This window comes from Rhinolophus sinicus, chromosome 5 (assembly GCF_057876585.1).
Source record: "Rhinolophus sinicus isolate RSI-liver-muscle chromosome 5, RSI-T2T, whole genome shotgun sequence".
Taxonomy (NCBI): Eukaryota; Metazoa; Chordata; class Mammalia; order Chiroptera; family Rhinolophidae; genus Rhinolophus; species Rhinolophus sinicus.
In genome coordinates, this window is record NC_142505.1 from 6,138,972 (window position 1) to 6,158,151 (window position 19,180).

The 19,180-nt window shown below is 59.7% G+C and overlaps 1 protein-coding gene across 2 annotated transcripts in view; it reads right to left on the bottom strand.

Moving 5' to 3' along the window:
* Nucleotides 1–18,080, bottom strand: part of SEMA3F (semaphorin 3F) — a 29,267-nt gene extending 11,187 nt beyond the window's left edge. The window contains exons 1-2 of one of the 2 annotated variants that reach the window (XM_019723800.3): nucleotides 17,519–18,080; nucleotides 13,347–13,506 (exon numbers count right to left, since the gene is read on the bottom strand). In XM_019723800.3, coding sequence (XP_019579359.3) covers nucleotides 13,347–13,458 — 112 coding nt within the window. In that variant the 5' untranslated portion in view covers nucleotides 13,459–13,506; nucleotides 17,519–18,080. The remainder of the gene's footprint in view (nucleotides 1–13,346; nucleotides 13,507–17,518) is intronic. The other variant, XM_088798123.1, reaches the window with a different exon arrangement.
* Between the last annotated feature and the right edge of the window lie 1,100 nt (nucleotides 18,081–19,180).

The following is a 19,180-nucleotide window of genomic DNA, read 5'->3' on the forward strand; positions in this document are numbered from 1 at the left end:
GAGTGCGGCAGTTTCCCTGGGGCTGGGCAAGGGTCTAGTTGAGTCCTCAGTTTCTCTTCTGCGTGAGTCTAGCAGCTTGGCCCTCCCACCCTCGAGTTACAGGGGAAAGTCCTCCTCCCTGAGGATGAAGGACTGGAAGGAACTTGTCCAGTGATAGTCCAGTCAATGACAGACCCAGGACTCCAGGAAACTTAGGAACCTTCCTCTGGCAGGGGGAGAGCCCAGGGGTTCCCCTGGCGAGCCCCTTCTCCACCCACCTCTAGTTATTTTTAACTCAGCAAGAGAGGGAAGGTTGTAATGAGAGCAATGAATATTCACAGCACAGGCTTGAGATGGCAGCACACAGAAGAGCATACGCATGTCTGCACAGGGCCCAGGTATGCACATTTGTGCGCACCTGTCCTGCATCAGATGAGGCATTCACCCATCCCATCTCCCCGACCCACAGCTGCTAACCCCTCTCACAGCGGGTTACCCCTCTCAGGGCTGGTTACCCCTCTCATGGCTGGTAACCCATCTCATGGCTGGTAACCCATCTCACAGATGGTAACCCATCTCACAACTGGTTACCCATCTCACAGCTGGTTACTCCTCTCACAGCTGGTTACCCATCTCACAGATGGTAACCCATCTCACAGATGGTTACCCTTCTCACAGCTGGTTACCCTTCTCACAGGTGGTTACCCCTCTCACAACTGGTTACCCATCTCACAGATGGTAACCAATCTCACAACTGGTTACCTATCTCACAGGTGGTTACCCTTCTCACAGCTGGTAACCCATCTCACAGGTGGTTACCCTTCTCACAGGTGGTTACCCCTCTCACAACTGGTTACCCCTCTCACAACTGGTTACCCATCTCACAGATGGTAACCCATCTCACAACTGGTTACCTATCTCACAGGTGGTTACCCTTCTCACAGCTGGTTACCCATCTCACAGCTGGTTACCCATCTCACAGCTGGTTACCCATCTCACAGATGGTAACCCATCTCACAGGTGGTTACCCATCTCACAAGTGGTTACCCATATGACAGCTGCTTATCCCTTTCACAGCTGGTTACCCATCTCACAGGTGGGGCAGTCAAGGAGGAGGCCTGGGGAGAGAGAACAGCTGGGATCCAAGGCCCTAGATGCTGCCTGAGGTGGGACTAGCAGGTGGCCTCATCCTCAGTCAAGGTCACCCTCCACTCAGGCAGCCGTCTGGGACTGGCCTGGCTGACCCTGACCCCTGCTGTGAGCTAGGGATCCAGGAGTGGAGCTGGAGGGGCTGTGCCTGAGTGCAGCTTTGGACAGAGCTTCCGGATATGCTAGGATGGGTGTGTGAGGCGGGCTGGCAGCCAGGGGACGCACACAGCAGATCCAGAGCCCATGTCTGAGGGGCTGGGGGGCAAGCAAAGGCCTTGCCCTGCCCAGTCCTGACTGTGGGGCGACAAGAGAATACAGGTGATGACCTTGGCCAACCTCTGGGACGCAGGGACGCCGAGGGATCAAAGGGCCGATCCCTGCCTGGCTACAGCCTCGCCCGCCTGTCCGGCGGCGCCTCTGAAGTCCTGGGCAGGGCAGCCTGGGCACCTGTCCTGCACCTGTTGTTGGGCCACTCGGAGTCCCCTGCCTGGCCACCCAGCCATAGTGACAACAGGAAAGTAAACACTCCCCCACCTCCAGGGCCAGGAAGTAGCCAGAGAGGAAGTGGGGCTGCCAGCGGAGCCCCCCCAGGCTGGGACAGCCCGCCAGGGGTTATTTATACCCTGACTGGGGGCATAGCCTTGGTCTTGTCCTGACCCGTCCTGCTGGGCCAGGGGGCTGTCAGGGGACAATGGAGAGGGGGGAAGCAGAGGTTCAAGTGGGCACCTTCAGACAGAGGGGTGGGGGAGGCGCCAAACAGTTAGCCCTAGGGATTCAACCAGACTTAATCCCTACCCTCCACCCCTGCCCAGTCCTGGGCCTCTAGAATCCAGACCCTCCCCCTCTGCCATGCTGTGACCCCCCCATGCCCAAGTCCCAGATCTACGTACCTCTACGGGACTCAAAGCCCCAGCACTGGGCTCCATGCCCATCTGTGAGAAAGGTGGGGACAGATCATTCATTCAGTAGATGAGGAAACGGAGACGTGCTAGGCAGCAGGAGACTAGCCTTGATCTGACATCCTACCTCTCAACCCTCCATGCCCCCTTATCCCTGGGCAGAGGTGAGGATTGAGCGAGTCTCTCACTTAGTCATCAAGCACGTATTTATGATGTATAACGCCAAGCACTCACAACATCCAATGTACAGGTGAGGACATCAAGGCACAGGGAAGGGTGACAACGTGCCGGAGTGCGTGCGGGGAGGGATTCCCACCTAGGTCCATGGCCTTTTGGAGGGAAGCAGGGGAGGCCCAGGCAAGGCCAGCCCTGGTGGTGAAGGCCAGAGCGGGAAGGTGACTCGTCCTCTACCAACAGGGCACATGACTCAGAACCCTCGGGACTCCTCCCAGTAGCCAAGGCTATGGCGTCAATGGCTCTGTTGTCACAGGACATGATGTTTTGGTCACAGTGGAAACTGGGGCAGGGAAAGGGTGCCCCATGAAGCCATGTGGGGTGGGGGAGATGTGGGACCAAGGGTCAGAAATTAGGGTCTGACGTGGGCTTCATGACCCTGACCAGGGCACTCTGTTCCTACCTAGACCATCTCCTGAGCCTTCTTAGTACTGACATTTAGGTGATCCTGGGGTGGGCGTCCTGCTCTGATCTCAGGGAAATGCTACAGCTGAGCATCTGTCCTTGCCCCCCCCACCCATCCTTCCCGGGCCATCTCTGCTTTGGCGGCGAGAGAATAGGCTGGGCGCCCAAGTTCTTTTCCCATGGAAGCTGGCATCTCAGACATCACCCTTTCTTGGAGGACATCAACCCTTAGTCCCATCCCTGCCTCCCCATTTCCTAGTGGGGAGCAGAGAGGGCAATGACTCAGCCCCAACCCTCCCCTAACTCCAGTCTGTCTCCATCCCATCCCCCACCCACAGGAGCAGAGCTAACCCCCAAATCATCCATCTGAAGCCAGCCTACTGATGGGGAAACAGGCGGGGAGGGTGGGAGTTTCCCAGGGTTCCAGAGTGAATTAGATAGAGCTCTGGCCTTATCAACCCAGCTGCAGTGCTCATCTCAGTGATGCCAAATTGTAGGAAAGAACTAAAACAAGGGGTCCTATGACAGCCCTGCACCCCCAGCTCCAGGGGAGAGGGGTGCTCACCTCAGGCTACAGGGTGAGGGGTGAAACTGGTGTCCTGTCCCCCTTTTCCACCCTGCCATAGGACAAAGGAACTAGGGGCTTTCATTCCTCCAAGAAGCCTGGGGCAGGGCAGGAGGTAGTTAAGTAACGCTTGCTGTCCTGTTCTGATACCTGCAGCTTCAGCAGGACTAGATCCTACTGGTCCTCAGCCCCTCTGAGGAGCAGAGACTTAGACCAAGGATCTGGGGCATCGGGGTGTGAGTGTGTGGGGGGGGCTGATGTGGACCCAGCCTGGCCATGTCCTCAGGCCAGTCCCCCTCCACCTCTGCTTCACTAGTCCCGGGCGCAGCTGATAGAGGGAGGGTCACCCCTCCCCCATCCCCACGGCCACACTGAGGGAGGGGCTGGGGCACAATGGGTTCTGAGAGTGTTGGGACTCAAGTTGGATAAGCTTTGACCTTGGGGAGGGAGGGCGGTGCGGGTGGGTAATGCCTCCTGGGAAAGGCGCCCCACCCCCATACCATCACCCAGGCTGGGCACAGGTTGGGTGGGGTGACATCCGGGAAGGCTTTTCCCGTCATGGGGAAGGAAGGGCCTTTTCTGGCATCAGACACCTCATTTCCGCAGCAGTTCCCAGCCTCTAGCCCTCCCCCATGGCCATTAGATACTCAGGGTCCTGGCCCAGGAGGGTCTGGCGAAGATCCAGAGGCAGGAACATTCTCAGTGTGTAGGGGGTTTAGTCCAGGGGTCTCCAGTTCCTCCCCTCTGGAAACAGCTGATAATGCTTTAAAGGAGGTAGTGGACAAGGGCAGCACTGAGGAGGCGTGTCCACAGCCCTCACCCGTGGACCCCGAGAGGGCGGGCCGACCCCTGCTGCCCCGTCTCTAGGACACCAGGCCTGTTGCTAGTGAGGAAGGGACTGCTGCCAAAAGGGGGCTCCTGGAGCAGAGATAGGTGCCCGCCCCCTTGGTTACAGCTCCACAAAGCAGCAGCCCTGACTGACAGTGTGCTTGGGTCCTGGGGGGTGATAGACAGGTCCCTGCAGCCACTCCTGACCTCTGACCTCACGTGGGCTGGTGCAGGCCTACTCCCTGAGCTGAGGGAGAGAAGTGAGGCTGGGGGCCAGGGGCAGGGGTGCTGGCCAGGGTCTTCATCAGTCCTTCATCCTCCTGCTCTTCTGAGGAGGGAAATTGAGGTGGCAGTAGTGGCAACAGCAGGAGTGGTGAGTCCAGATGGTTCTAACTGGATACGCCCATGGGCTCTGGGGAAGGGTGGCCCCCAGCCCCTTTCTCACTCCCCTAAAGCTGTGAGGGGCCCCAGAGGAAGGCCCAGGGGTTGGGCTGGCCCCCTGGCTCCAGGCCTAATCCTCTTTTAATGAGCGGCCAACCGGAAGGTCTCAGCCCCTGGTCACAGCCATGCAACCCTGGGAGCCCCAGCCAGGCTGAGCTGGGGGCAGGGCAGCCCCAAAGCCTGTGTACATACCTTCCCCCTGCATAGCACACCCACCTCACTAATACCCCAAGGCCAAAACTCCCACACTGGCCAGGCTAGCCAGGGCGCCAGCGTTGGCAGGGATATACCAGGGTGTCACCGGCCTTGTGTTCCTTTGTTGACCGTCTCTTGGGCATTTCCCATTTGTTCAAGTCCCACATGGGGCTGGGCAGGAAAGGCTGTCACTGCTGATTTGGGGCTGGCTCTCGCAGTGCCTTTCCCAACCACCCCAGGATGTTCTGGATGGAAACCCCTAGAAGCCAGATCCAAGGTTTTGCCTTGGGCTTAAGCTACCTCCTTCCTCCCTAGGGAGTCGGCTCCAGGCTCCTCTGGACCCAAGCACCTCAATATCTGTCCCCTCCAATCCCATCCTTGGGCCAGGCTCTACAGATTGGAGACCCAGGGGCCTCCCCAGGAGCTATCCACACTCGCCCCCCTTTCCACAGGCAGGTGAGCCAGGTCGATGCCAACAAAACCAATTACAGCTGCTCTCACCCAATTAGCAACTAATTATGGCCTCATAGTCCATTCAACATAATTAACATGTAAATGACTTGGAGTGTTTATATTCAATAACGGCTCTGATTGAATTTAATTTAAATGTCTGAACTGGAAACCCAGTACCGTATTTCACCACCTAGAGTTGCCACTCCTGGGAATGTCCACCCCTCCAGGAGAGGGACCTGAGGTCTGAATGGAGAGTGAGGGGCCAACACCTGGACACCAGCCCAGCCCTGGAGAGGGTGGAAGTGGGTGCTGCCCCTACATTCCAGACAGGCCTCTCCCAGGGGTGTGGGGAGGTGGTGAGTTGGAAGAGTCCCCAGTAGAATCCTCAATATAGGAAACCCTCTGGAATGAGGGGCCCCTTCTTAAAGGCTGCTGTAAACATCCCAGCTGTTCAGTAAACACCAAGCTGGACAGGAGCCAGAGCTGGAGGAACCACCCAGCTGGGCAGGGGGCAGGGGCTGGGGGACTGGGGCTGGGGGAACTGGGGCTGGAAGGGGGCTGAGGCTAGAAGGGGGCTGGGGCTGGGAGGGTTGGGGCTCGGGGGACTGGGGCCAGCAGAACCTGGCATGCTGTTCCCACGCCCGTTCCGCCCCAGCGCCCACCTGCTCCACCCAGGAGAGGACAGGCTGGGGGCACAGCTCATCATACGCAGGAAAAGCCAGGAGGCAAGGGGCAGCAGGGACACTCCCTGGCACATAAGCCAGCTGGAACCAGAGGTTCCCCAGCGGGAGGTTAGTGACTTTCAACCATTTTGTCCCAGCAGTTGGGGGGGCTCTCTAGCCTCGGGATCCCTGCCCATCCCCCAGCCCATGGTGCCTGATAGTTCCATCTGGGCTGGTGGCTCAGGGCGCCAAGAAGTCCTCTATGGACGCTAGCGGTGTGCACAGCTGAGTATGAGAACCCCTCCGGACACTCACTGGTCAGGCCATGTTCAGAGCTCTGGCTCAGCCTGGAAAGGACACAATGCAGTGGAGGGATGTCTGAAGGGGCAGAGCCGCCCGGGCAAGCAGCTCACACAGGAATGTGCCCCAGAAGTGTGGCGGGGTGGGGGTGAGGGTGGGGAGGGAAGAGGGGTGAGGCCTGAGGGGGAGGGCTGCTCTGACCCACTTCTCAGGTGGGGAGAGGGAAAGGGCCATCAGTGCCTCCAGTTCCACAGGCCTGGGGGCCCACCCCTCCTCCCACATTCCAGACCTGGCCCGGAAACCCCTTACTCCTTCCTCTGCCACCTCCTCCACCCTGTGACTGCAAAAGACAACAAACTCTCCATGGCTCATTTACTCCCATAAATCAACCAGACGGACAGGTCAGGATAGGAGCGACAGGCTCGTGGGTGTCAGGCCCCTCCCCCTGCCCTGGGCTCAGCCCCCATCTCTGCTGCCCTCCTCTGACTCCTGGGGTCCCTGCAGCCCCTTCATATCACACACCCGAAGATTCCCAGGATGTCCCGGCCAGTCTTAGCTCCTATCCCAACACATTTGGGTGGAAAAACTGAGGCACTACCCAAACAGATGTGCGCTCAGGGCCAGCCTTGGGGGTGCAGCGAGGCTGAGTCAGGAGCCAGGGCAGGAAGGCAGCAAGTACTCCACGAAGACCTGTGCTGGGACAGGCAGGTGTTGAACAGAATGACAATGCAGACCTCCCTGGCAGACCTCCTGGAGTGCCACCCACTCGCCTTGACCTCAGGTGATGCAGGAGCCCACCAGGCCCCCACATTCTAGCTGCTGTTCTGCCAATGAAGGTTGACTCACAGGAGCTAACCATGCTGGCTGACCAGCAGGAACAGAGGGAGTGTACTCTTCCCTAGAGGGAAATGAGGGCATCAGCACTGAGCCTTAAGTGGGAAGAAACAAGGCTCTTGGCTAGGTGCAGAGACCTCAGAGGAAAGAACATGTCCGGGTAGGAAGCCAAGGAGGGGTCAGGGTGGTGATGGGAGAGGGTGGAGGCAAGGAAGGACCAGGGGAGGAAGGAAGGAAGCAAGAAGAGCGGGGGAAGGGGGGTCTGCAGCTGAGGCCTCACACTCCAAAGGCTTCCTGGTCCCCAGAGGCGCCTGTTGCTTTGGGGCTGTTCCTGCCTGCAGAGGTAAGGCAGATAGGCAGGACTTGCAGGGTGGCCCCCCTGAGAATGCCACAAGTCAGCCTAGCTGAGGCCACCCTCCCCACCCAGGCTGGCCTCCTGGGTGTTCCACACCCGCTACCCGGGCCCGATTCTATGCTGGGTCGGGACCAGTGGTCAGGGTCTGGAGTCCAGGAGGCGTCCGCCCTCTCCCTGGGGCTGCTCAGCCGCCTTGGGGGTGGGGGGTGGCTGCAGGCCTGCCAAGCTCAGGCGCCCACGTGAGCTAGGCTTGGGATTCAGACTGGAGCCTTCTGGCATCCAGGCCTTTGGCAAGGGCCCTCTTGCTATTTCTAAGAAAAATGCAGCAGGAATCTTCTCTGCTTCTCCAAAGCGCCAAGGGCCCCCTTGAGGCGGGGCTCAGATTCCCAGGCCAGTGCCAGGCCAGGCCAGGCCAGGCCAACATGCTCCCGGCCCAGCTGTGTAGATGTCCAAGTGAGCAGCCCAAATCTGGTCAACCCAGCACAAGCTGCAGGAGCCAGAGGAGGGGACATTGCAACTGATCGTGGGCTCCAACCAGACTGGGGAGCTCATCTTAGAGAGATCCCCCTCCAAGGTATCCCCTCCACAAATGCATCTCTTATCTTTGGATTTACAATATGTATGCGGTACCTCTGCTGGGATTAAAAGGGGCTTAAAAATCACAAGGAGAAAGTGCAAACTATATCTTGGCACCCTGCCCTTTCCCCAGGTGCTACACCACAAACACCTTGCCTCTGCTTCTGCTCTTCCCTCTCCCACAATCTCTCTTCCCCTGCTGGAGATGTAGCCTCCTCCACGAAGCCTGTCCAGATGCCCATGGTACCCTTCTCCTCCTCCTGACCCCACGCCACCACAGGGCTCAGGGTCCCTCCTGCAGTCTTCTCCAAATACCGTCTCGCTCACCAAAGGTTAGAAATCCAGAGGGTGGGGTGAGGCAGTGTGGGGTTCCTTGGGCAGCCTCCAGGATCAGCCCTCACCTGTCTGCTACCCTCAGCGGAGCCTCTGGTTACTAAGAGTTCTTTGCTGGGGCCGCAACTACACTCACAAAGTGAATCCTCCTGAAAACATGATGATGTCGGCACCATCCATATCCGCATTTTACAGATGAGGTAGCAGGGACACAGATGAGGTAGCAGGGACCAGTGAGGTCAAGGTCCACCCAAGGCCAGGATGCAAGCAGCGTAGCCGGAAACCTCAGGATGCTGCTTCCACAGGAAGAGACCAGAGCTTGGAGAGGCTAAGCCACTTGTCAGAGGTCACCCAGCTGGCGAGGGTAGAATGGGGTTTGTCTGCCTTCAGGGCCAGTCCTTCCAACCACCACCTGTGCATTCTACCAAATTTCAGTGCCCTACTCCGTGCCCTGGAGCCTCGAGGAGCTGGGGCCTGGGGCCCGGTACCCACAGCTCTGAAGACACCCTCTGGGCCCCTATCACCTCCAGAGGGGTCACAGGGTTGGGGGTGCACATATACAGGTGCAGACAGCCGGGAGCCCAGTCTGAGACTGTTGCCTCCTAAGCCACAGGGTGAAAGATGCTTTTATGGGCCAGGATGAGATTTTTATCTTGGCGGTTTCTCTTTAAATTCTTTACGATTACGAAGCAGCGGGGGCTGCCAAGGAACATGATTTACTCCTTGAGCATGCACCAGCTCCTCACTCGGTGCCAAGGGAAGCTGGAGCCAGGGAGGGAGGGGCAGGCATAGTGCCAGGGAACCAGAGACAAGGCCTGTGCCGCTGAGGCCCAGCCGGTGGCGGTCCCATCCGACGCTTGGCTGGACCTGGAAGGACCACAGCTGAAGGCCCCAGCCCCTGGCCTGGCTGACTCAGGCTGGACCTCAGGCAGGTCCTCTGCAAGCACAAGGACATATCCCCATTCTCTCTGAGGGCCGATTCCGGGCAGCTGAGGGGTGGGCAGCCAGCCCACAGGACTTCCCAACTCCCTAAGTGGCCAGTTCCAAGTCCCCTGTTAGGAGTGAGGCAGCTCCCATTTCCAGGAAAACCGATCCCAAATGCAGAGATTGGGGCTCAAGTTCACGCTTTGGATCTTCCTTCCTCCCTCCTCCTGGCTCATCCTAGAATACCCACCCATCCTGGTTTGCTAGATTCAGATCCCCCTGTAGCTATCCAAGCCACCTGACCGCTGCCCAGCTCCCTAATGCCACCCCTGGCCTCAAGCTCCCAGAGCTCCTCACCTCCTCTGCAATCTGAAACTAGCCAGGGAGACCCTGGGGGGCAAGGGTGGGTCCTCCAGCTCCCCAGCCCCACCCCCATACCTGTGCAGTCAGGCCTGGGGGTGGGGCAATGCTCCATCAAGGCTTACACAACCTCCTACCCCTACCCCCACCAACTGTGACCCCTCCTAACTTCCAAATCTCATCTTTTCCTAACAAAGAAACCTGGAAACTGGCTCTCTGATGCCACATGCAAATGCTGTAAGTGGTGGCACTGTTCTGGGCCATTAGCTCCCCCCAACCAAGCTCAGAGGCAGGACTGACCAGCATGCACCCATTCCCCTTCCACCTGCAGAATATCCTTCTGCAGTGAGCAAGCCAATGACACCAGAGTCACAGAAGGTCCAAACCCCAAGGCTCCTCTGGACACAGGAGCACTTTCCTCTGCAGGACCCTGGTTTTCCTTCTCTGAAGGGAGAGCTCCCTAGGGGCACCAGAAGCCGCAACCCTATCCCTTCCCTTGGGAAAACTAAAGCTGGCACCGCAGGATCCTGGAACCCTGTCCCTCGCTCATGGGACCGGGCTGTGCATCCCCCATCCCACCCTCCACACTCAGTCCCGAGATAAGCTAAGGCATCAGGCAGAGCCAGGCTGCATCTTGGTCCTGGCTCCTGAGTGACACAGGAAGCCTCTAGGTCTCATGCCTCACAGGACATCCAGGGAGGCCCCGTCAGGCCTTGGAGGGACCACTCCTTGGTCATCACCATGCACACCTACTATTACTTTTATTATTCGTATCTTTCCTGACCTCCTTTGGCAAGATGACCTTCTGCTCCATCTCCCTACTTCTGCCTCAATTTCCCAAGTAGCCCAGCCACCTCATGTCATCACAAGACCCCTTTCCCCCACCAAAAAACCTCTTGGCCAAAGCCAGCCCAGGCAGCAGCAGTGTATTATGGGATGGCTTCCTGGGAAAAAATAAACATTCCCCAAGCTTAACAAAGGCCCTGGCAGGGCCCTGGCACCTCCCTGCAGCAGCTGAGGTGGTGCCCTTTCAGGGTGGGGGAAGGAGAGCGTTTTCTCTCAGACTTGGCCCGTGACTCTGGGGTTAAGAGGACTCCAGGCCCACGCAAGGGGTGGGGGGGGGGGTGGAGGAAAGAGGGATTTGCTGTCCAGGCTCTCTAGTCCCAAGTACCCCGAGCTCTCAAAGAATACCTTGCCTGCTTCTAGCCATCTTTTCTACGTGATCCCTCACTTGTGGCTGACCTGGGCTGTGCAGCTGATGGAAGCTCAGGAGGTGAGTCCCAAGAGCCACACACACACACACACACACACACACACACACACACACTTTCACTGAACCCTGAGTCCCTTCTCCCTTACATCCTCTCGGCTTTAGGCCCGGCTGGGGCAGGCAGCAAACCCAAGTCTGGCCCAGTTCCTGCCTTTGTTCCTTTATCTGCCCTGGGCAATATGGCCCCTCATGCCAGCACCTCCGCCTTAGAGCCTGGCCCCCCCAGAGTGGAACTAGCACCTGCAGCAAGACTCAGGTAGGGAGCTCATGAGCCAAGGCTGAGTCCCTGAGGCCTGGCTTACCAGTGACTATGTCCACCCAAGGCACAGATGGAGAAACTGAGGCATGGGGCCAGAGAGACCACCAATGCCTCTGTGCCCCTCTCGTGTACTCGGCGGAGAAGCCCCCTCCTTCCCAGTCTCTGGCCTGGCTGTAGGATGGCAGTTTCTGTAGGTGTGGGTCTCCATTCTCACGCCACAAACACTTGGTGAGGTCTTCCTCCTCACTGAGGGCCACTTTTGTGTATATGACCCGGCGGAGACCACCCAGCACAGGGCCTGGGAAGTGCTGGGCTCCCAGGTGGCACTGACCAACTGGGTGTCCGCTGTCTTTCAGTCAATTTCACTGTAAGTACCTGACTGTGTTCGCTGCAGAGCCCCCAGTACTCAGCACAAGGCCTGGTGCATAGTAGGTTCTCGAGTATCTGCTCAACTAAGTGACATCTAAGCATACAATTAGGATATGAGATTAAGTGGGGAACAGGAAGGGCCATTCAGGGCAGAGAAACCTGTGTGTGCAAAGGCACCAAGGCCCAGGGAGGGGGTGGCCCCAGGTAACACACAACCCCACCCCAGGCTGCCAGGCAGTCAGCACCACCATAGGCTGGCTGCCAGGAGTTGGGCTTTTAGTCACCGCGGGTGTCGGCTTCAGAGCTAACCGAGAGGGAATCGACCTGACTGATGTGGGAGTCAGGCGACAACAAGGCCAGGACACCAGGGTTCTATTTCTGGCCTCGCCTCTGCCTCCCGCCTGACCTTGGCCCTGCCCTTGCCCGAGCCTCGGTTTCTCTCTGGAAAACTGGAACAAAAGCCTTTACCCCTTTGGCCCTGGAGGTCCAAGAAGGCTTAAAAGGAGCATACGGAGGAGCTCCCTATGTTTTGTCCCTCCTGCTTCCTCTCATGGGTCTCCAGGGTGATGACAAAAATAACACCCAGAATGTATGTCTGGGCTCCAGGGTCCCAGGGGTGTGGAGACCAAGCCACCCCTCCTTCCCATGGGGGGAAGGGGATGCTCTACTCCCTCTCCCTGCACCCTGGGCTGGGAAGGGGGTAGGAAGGGAGATCAGGTCCCATCAAGACTAACTAATCAATCTGCTCTGAGGAATTCCACCAATGAAGGGTGGGGATATCAGCAGAATAAATATCTCATCTTCCAGGCCTAGGAGAAGAGGGCTGCTTTTACAAACCAAACTGATGCACTCTTCTGCCCATTTCTCAGTTTCTTCCAGGCACATCCTCATAAATTCAATCCCCACTAACGCCAGCAAGTTGCAGGGGTGGGATGAGGGCAAGGGAAGGGCTCTGCTGGGGAACATGTGAACTTGGTGAGGTGAGGGCTGGGCCTCGGCCAAGCCTGAGGAAGGAAAGAGGTCAGCCCAGCCTTTCACCCCAACATGTGTGCCCGGAAATCTAGCCAGCCATCGCAAAGTCAGCCCCACCCATGACAGGCGGCTGGACAAAGTGACCTCGGGCCAGAGGAGGGCCCAGGCTGAGAATTCAGCAGTGACCCCAGGTCCCCAGGCCCCAGTATGGCCACTGCCCCTTACCCCAGGCCGAGGGTAGACTCTAATCACACACCCTCGAGGAAGTGGCTAGTGGGTGAGCCATGTGTACAGCTGAGTGTACGTGTCATGTGTGTTCCCCTGCCCAGTGGGGTTAGGTGCAAAGGTGATGGAGCTGGGGGACCAGCGTCTCACTCTGCAGACCACAGCCCATCACTATAACCTTCCAGGGACTTCCGAGGCAAAGTGCTCACTGGGGATCGCAGGGGCTCAGGCTTGTCACTATAGCATGTGTTCTCTCAGAACTCACCAGCCGGCCTACCCAGTCACAGCCTCCCCAAGTCCTGGGCATCCCTCCCCCCTGGAGGCCCACAGCAAGGTTACTCAAGCACCCACACCCCAGTAGAGTAGGTCCTGCTCCTCCTGCTTCCTGAGCCCTCAGGGTCTGCATGACTATCTGACCCTCCACTCCAGGGACTACCCAGGGCAAGACCAGACGCATAGCAGTGGCAAGAAAGGGCTTCTACAAACACAGAGGGAAACAGCCTGCAGAGCCGAGGCCACCCAGCCTGAGACCTCACATGCTAGCTCTAGAAGGGGCCGACTCAGGACCCTTCTCCACGATGTCTAAGTGGCCCAGTCTCTAGCCCTTCCCAGCAGGCCACCACCTCCCTGTCCCCACCACACACACCCAGGGAGACCCATGTGGCTGCACAACTTGTCCTTTTTTTGCCCTGACTTCTCCTCTCTCCTGTGCAATGGGGCCAAGTGCTATGCATGAGGAACAGCAAGGTGGCCTCTTACCTTTGAATGAGAGCCGGACCCGGGGTGTGGCTGGGAGGTGGTCCTGGGTGGGGGTGGCTGGCCAGGCCCCAGTCAGTAGGGAAGCCCAGAGGAGGAAACCAGCGACAGGCATCGTGGGAGGGGCCGAGGGCCCAGGAAGCAGGCTCGGCAGTCTGGACACCTGCGAGGGGGGAATCAAGATTGGAATGTGAAGCAGATAAGGGAGTCCTGCCCTTACCCGCATTTCCCACGTGTAATTCTGACCAAGGTACCTTAGTTTCCCTAGCTGAACAAATAGGGTGATGGGGGTCTCCTTGCTCACACACTCAGCCTGGGGCCATGAATGCCCCAGTGTGGAAACCTCATATACTTTCCTGTCCTTGCCTCTGTCTGGGGAGGTGTAACAAATAGGCCTAAAAACCAATCAGGTGTAGCCTGGGGTCAGCAGAGCTAACAGGGGCCCCTGGAGACTCAACCCCCCAACCTCCGGCCCCCAGACTCCCAAATTCCACTCACAGGAGCCAGACCAAGCAGGTGAACTACAGCCCTCTCCGTTCCCAACGAGCCCTTCCTTGCACCACCCCTAACCACATGGACTGCCCCTTCCCTCTGCCATCTCAAGGAATGTGGGAAAGAGGTGGGTCCAGCCCTGCCTGCTCCAACAAAACCTCTCCTCCAAGTACAGGAAAATCTGGACCTGATTATTGGGGTGGGGTGCATGGGAGAGAGTGGAGGATGAGTGAGACACACGTAGACAGCCTAAAGTGAAAGAGCGACAGCAGCCAGAAAAGGAGAGGCAAAGAATAGCAGTGTATACTTTTACTGAAATCACAGCAGGAGGGATCCAGGTCAGACATACGGAAGGACTTCCTGCCAGGAAAAGTTCCAGCTCTACCTCTAGAGGATGAAGAAGGGGAGCTAGGATGGCCAGCTGGCCTGGGCAGGCCTGCAGTCTCCCCTGCAAAACTCCCACACCCCCAGCAGGTCCAAGTTTGGATACTGTTTTTCAAATATTGTCTCCCATGGCAGGCTGGCTGTTGGGTAAACGCAGCCTAGCACCAGTTGTCGCAACATATTGCTCCCTCCCAGCAAAAGCCAGCGCCAACTCCCAACCCCCCCACCCAGATGCACTGGAGGTGGGGGCACCAAGAATGACAGTGTGAGCCCCATCCCCCAGATCTGGCCTGTCTATTACCTTCTCACTTGGGAGGCAGGAACTCTGGCCAATGTTAGGACCTTGGGGCGGGGTGAGGGGTACTATGGCCTGTTACTCCTGCACTGGCTGATATACGCTGAGGCAAGGCCCAGGTTCCGCATCTGACCCTCAGGGCTCCCTAGATAGACCCCGGGGCCCTCCCTAGGCCCACCTCCCCAGAGCCCTTGCCTCTCCGGCCTAGGCAAACCACTCATGGTTCCTCAGGCAGGAAATGCAGCTTCAGGCCTCCTGGCCCATTCCCCATGTGGTGACCTCTGTGGAAACACCCCCTCCAGAGTGCCTGACACACCTCTCAGGTTCCTTCAAAATCCCCCATCATAGATGCGCCCTCCTGGGGAGGCTGGCTGGGGGAGGGCAGAATCAGAACCAGCCCCTCCCCCTGTCTGCTTGGGGCACCAAGAAGGTGCTGATGAATGGCAAGCTGTGATGAGGGAGGCAGGTGGGAGAAAGGGCTTTGCAGCCACCACCACCCTCGGGGTACACCTAGGAGGCCCCCACTAACAGTTGTGGATGCATACACACGTCCACATGCCCACACACGTCCTCACAGGCATGTTTGCTCAAGAACTTGACCTGCTAGTGGGGTGGGGCTCAAGGAAGCTGGGAGACACTGTCCTGGCTTTGGGAGGGTAAGATGCAGTCTGGGTCCCTCAGAGAGCTTTGATCCTATGTATCAGGGTGCTCGGGTTGACTCACTTCCCCCCTCCTCGTAACCTCATTTCTCCTGCATCCATTTTCATGGTGACAAGGTCAGGGTCACCAAGGACAGTTGGAGTCCCCCAAGGTGTCCAGGAAGGTGGAGGGCCTTACCCTAAGGATCCCTACAGGGACCTCCCACAGTGCTCTGGCCCTTTAAAGGGGTGAATGGGGAATGTTCAAGTCTGTTGGGGCCTCCAAGCCCCCTCTTTAGCAGCCTGGGGGATGGAGGAGAGGAGAGGAAGGAAGGAGAGGAGGAGGACAGAGGGTGGGAAGGGGAGGGCATTTCTATAGTTGCCTCCCTTCTGCCAGCCCCTAGCTGCATTCCACTCAGCCCCGGCCCCAGAGAAGCCCCCAGTCAGCAGGCCCAGGTGGGTGGACAGAGAAGGAACAGCCACCGCCACCTGGGAGCCCACCAGGAGGAGAGCAGAGAAGGAAGGAAAGAAGGCTGGCTGGGAGGGAGCAAGGGAGGCAGGCGGGAGGGAGGAGGAGAGAGGGAGGAGAGAGGGAGGGACGGAGGAGAGACGCGAACAAAGAACCGAGGAGCTGGGGCTGGCAAGGGGTGCAGGAAAGGGGCTGCCGATCGAGGGGGTCCGGAGGCACCTGGGGGCGGGGCAGGGGGCTAGGTGGTCGAATCGTCCAGCCTGCTCCAGACCTCCCAGGCTTAGAGTGGGGGTGGAGGGGTAGACAGCCTCAGGGAAGGGAGGTTTACTCCTCTGAGCTGAGAACTGCCAGGATGGAAGGGAGACAGAAGCAGGGGCTACGGGGGAACATGGGGAAGAAATTATTAACAGCACATCACCCTCTATCCAGCCCCTCAGATACTCTCCGTTAGAGGCCAGAGCTCCTTCCTGGCTCCTTGGTTTTCCCCCTCCCCCAACACCCCATGGACCAGGAAGCAGAGCCACCCTAGCACAGCTGGGATTGAAACTCCTCCTTTCGTGGTGGTCGGGGGTTTCCCAGTCAAGGTCACCTGGGTTAGGCTCCATCCTCCCCCTTAAGGTAGGCCTAGCAGAGCAGGGTGGGGGTGCTGAGGCTAGGCTGCTGGCCTTCTCTCCCCCACACACACACTTCCGGAGGACCTGACTCCTTCAGAACTGAGGGGCTGCAGTAGGGGTAGGCATGCCCAGTGCCCTCGCCTTCCAGGACACCATTCCAGGACATGGGTCCAGGCACAATCCTTTTGCAGCCTGGTATAAAGCCCCAGCTTCAAACAACCCCCTAGGCTGGGATGAGCCTCCCAAACCCTGGGTACAGTTTCCCTATCTCTGCAACTAGGACAGGGGCTTCTGGGAGACAATCTGGGTGAATTCAAGAGGACAGCAACCCCCAACCTGGTCAGCTCCAGGGCAGACACAGCAGTGCCTTCAATTCCATCCCTCCCCCAGGTGTTCATGGGCTGGTGCTCACAAGACAGTTATCTCAAGAATGAGAAGTTATTTATCCAGCCAGGCCCCCACCCCTAGCCCCAGATGACCCCTCCTGCCATGCCTGCCTTGTTCCTGGGCCACCTTGACACTCCCTGGTCCCACCTGCTCTAGGAGAGCCCACCAAGCTCCTCGTGTCCCTTGCCCACTTCACCACTGGGGCCCAGCCTGCCCAAACGTGGGCTTGACTGCAGGCTTTCCCAGCTACCTACACCCCACATACTGCCGGCCCCTAACTAACAAGACTCCCTGCTGGCAAAGAAACCCAAGCTGGTAGCTGGAGGTCAGGGGGCCGGCACAGTGCTGGGAGAAAAGCCTGGGGGCCGGCAGTCCTCCTGCCCTGCAGATCCGGGAGACCCTCCACGTGGGGGCAGCCAGGATAGCGCTTCCTTTCCGGCAGACGATCGTGAGATCGGGACACTGAGGCAGGAACACTGAGGCAGGGCGGGCGCACCTACCGGGGAAGAGCGCTGCCTGAAGCGTTAGTGAGTGAAAGAGCTGAGCCAGGAGAAGGGGCATCCGGACTCCCGCTCCAGAAACGTGGGGGTGGGGGTGTAAGGGAGCACCCACCCACCAAGAACCTTACGGGGAAAAAGTTGCTTTACACACTGATGACCCCGCAGGCCACCTCATCCACACAACCCCATGTCGCCCCGATGCAAAGGGTCCGGGCACGCCAGACAGGTACAGCGCCCACTCTAGACCTGTCGCCCCTGCGTCTGCGGGAAGCTCCCTGGCTCTCCATGCCCCGTGCCACGCACACTTCCGCAGAGTTGCAGTGCCGCGGGTCTCAGAGGGATCGCGGGGTGGCCCGGCCGCTTGCCCGCTCCCTCCCGGTTCCCTGCCGCACTCACCTCTTCCGCGGCGGCGGGGCCTGGGCTCCCGGGCGTCGGCGGCTACCGCGGCGGCAGAGCGGCTCCGGGTTGGGCCGGCCCGCGCTAGCGGCCCCCCGGGGCCATGGCCCTGCCCGCGCCCTCTCGCCGCTGTGCCTGAGCCCGGGTCGGCGCCGCGGCCCGGGCTTAACCGGTTCCGAGGGTTTCGAGCGCGTCAGCAGCCGAGGCCCCGGGCTCCAGCCCGGGCCATGGGAAGGCTCAGGGGCGCTCGGGGCCGCCTCCCCCCGGGTGGGCTGCGGGCGCCCCCTGGCCGGCGCACCGAGGGCGCATTCCCCGGCGCAGGGAGCGGGGCGCGGGCGACCGTGCGCTCGGCTTCGGGGCGCTGCGCTCGGTTCGGCCCGGTGGCGCTGTGCCCGCCTGGTTGCTGCGCTGGGGCCGGGCGGCCGTGCCGGGCTGCGCCGTTCCTCGCCGAGCACCCTGGCCCTGCGCTGCGCTCGGGAATCGGCGGACCGCGGCCGTTCGCTCGCTCCCTGGGTCTGGTCTCGCGGCCGCCGGCGGGACGGGGCGCTAGGAACCGCGCGGGGAGCGCCCGCAATTGGCCGCCCGTGGGCGACATTTGCATAGCGCGGCCCCGCCCCACCCGCCCCGCCCGGCCCCACCCCCGGGGCGGGACCCGCCCGTCCGCCGCCCCGCCCCCCCTCCACCTGTCGGCGGGCTGGGTTGGGGTCCCTCAGGCGGTGGGGCAGCACGCCTCGGGAGAGGGTTGTCTGCACTCTGCGCCCCTGTCCCGGCCTCGCGGGCGGCGCCCCCGCCCCGCCCTGGCTTTGTCTCTCCGTGGATACACCGCGCACACCGCGCCTGGTGTTTACCCGGGCACTCAACTCCCAGGCGGGAAGGGTAGATGCGCCGGGGAGCAACGAGCCTGCGCTCACCTGCGCACCCCTGCCGTGTGGCTCCTTCCCACTCGCTGCCAGTTGCGGCTGGCCGCTCGCGTGAGCCCCTCAGCGCGGGACCTAGGACTGCCCCGGCCGCTCAGCAGGTGGCGGTGCAGCTCCTGGGACGGCTGACACCGCTGGACCTGCCTGCCCGCCCCCCAGCCCAGGCCAGGTTGCGGCAGCCCAGCCTCACAGCTCTGTCCAGCCACTCAAGGGTCCCTGTGATTCCCCGAACCACCAGTCTTACTTCAAGCCAGCAGCCTCAGGGACCCACCCATTATAGGTCCATAACCCAGAGAAGCCAGAGAGGCTTGGCCTCCTCTCCTGAAAGGGACATTTGCTTTCAAATGGCTTCCTGATGACCCCAGGGCCCAGCCACCGAGCTGGAAGGGACCTCTACCCAACCCAGCCCAACCCCCAAGGCCAGGACCACAGTCTCAGCCCTGCCCCCTGCACTTTGCTGAGGTCCCAAGGGGCATGGACCCTCTCTGTCCTCTCCCCCCTCCCTCTTCTCCTATTCTTTCCTCTTCCTCCTCTCTCCTATCTCCTCTTTTTCCTCCCTCCTTCTTTTCCCTCCTCTCCTCCCCCCCCCACCCTTCTCCTCCTGGCTAACCAGACCCTCTAGAGAAGGCATCTCTCCCTCTGACCCATTGCCTGGTTGACTGCAAATGTGGGGGCAGGGGATGTTAGGTATCCTGCTGACCCACCTTGGAGTGCTGGCCCACATGCTGCAGGCAAAAAACCCAGC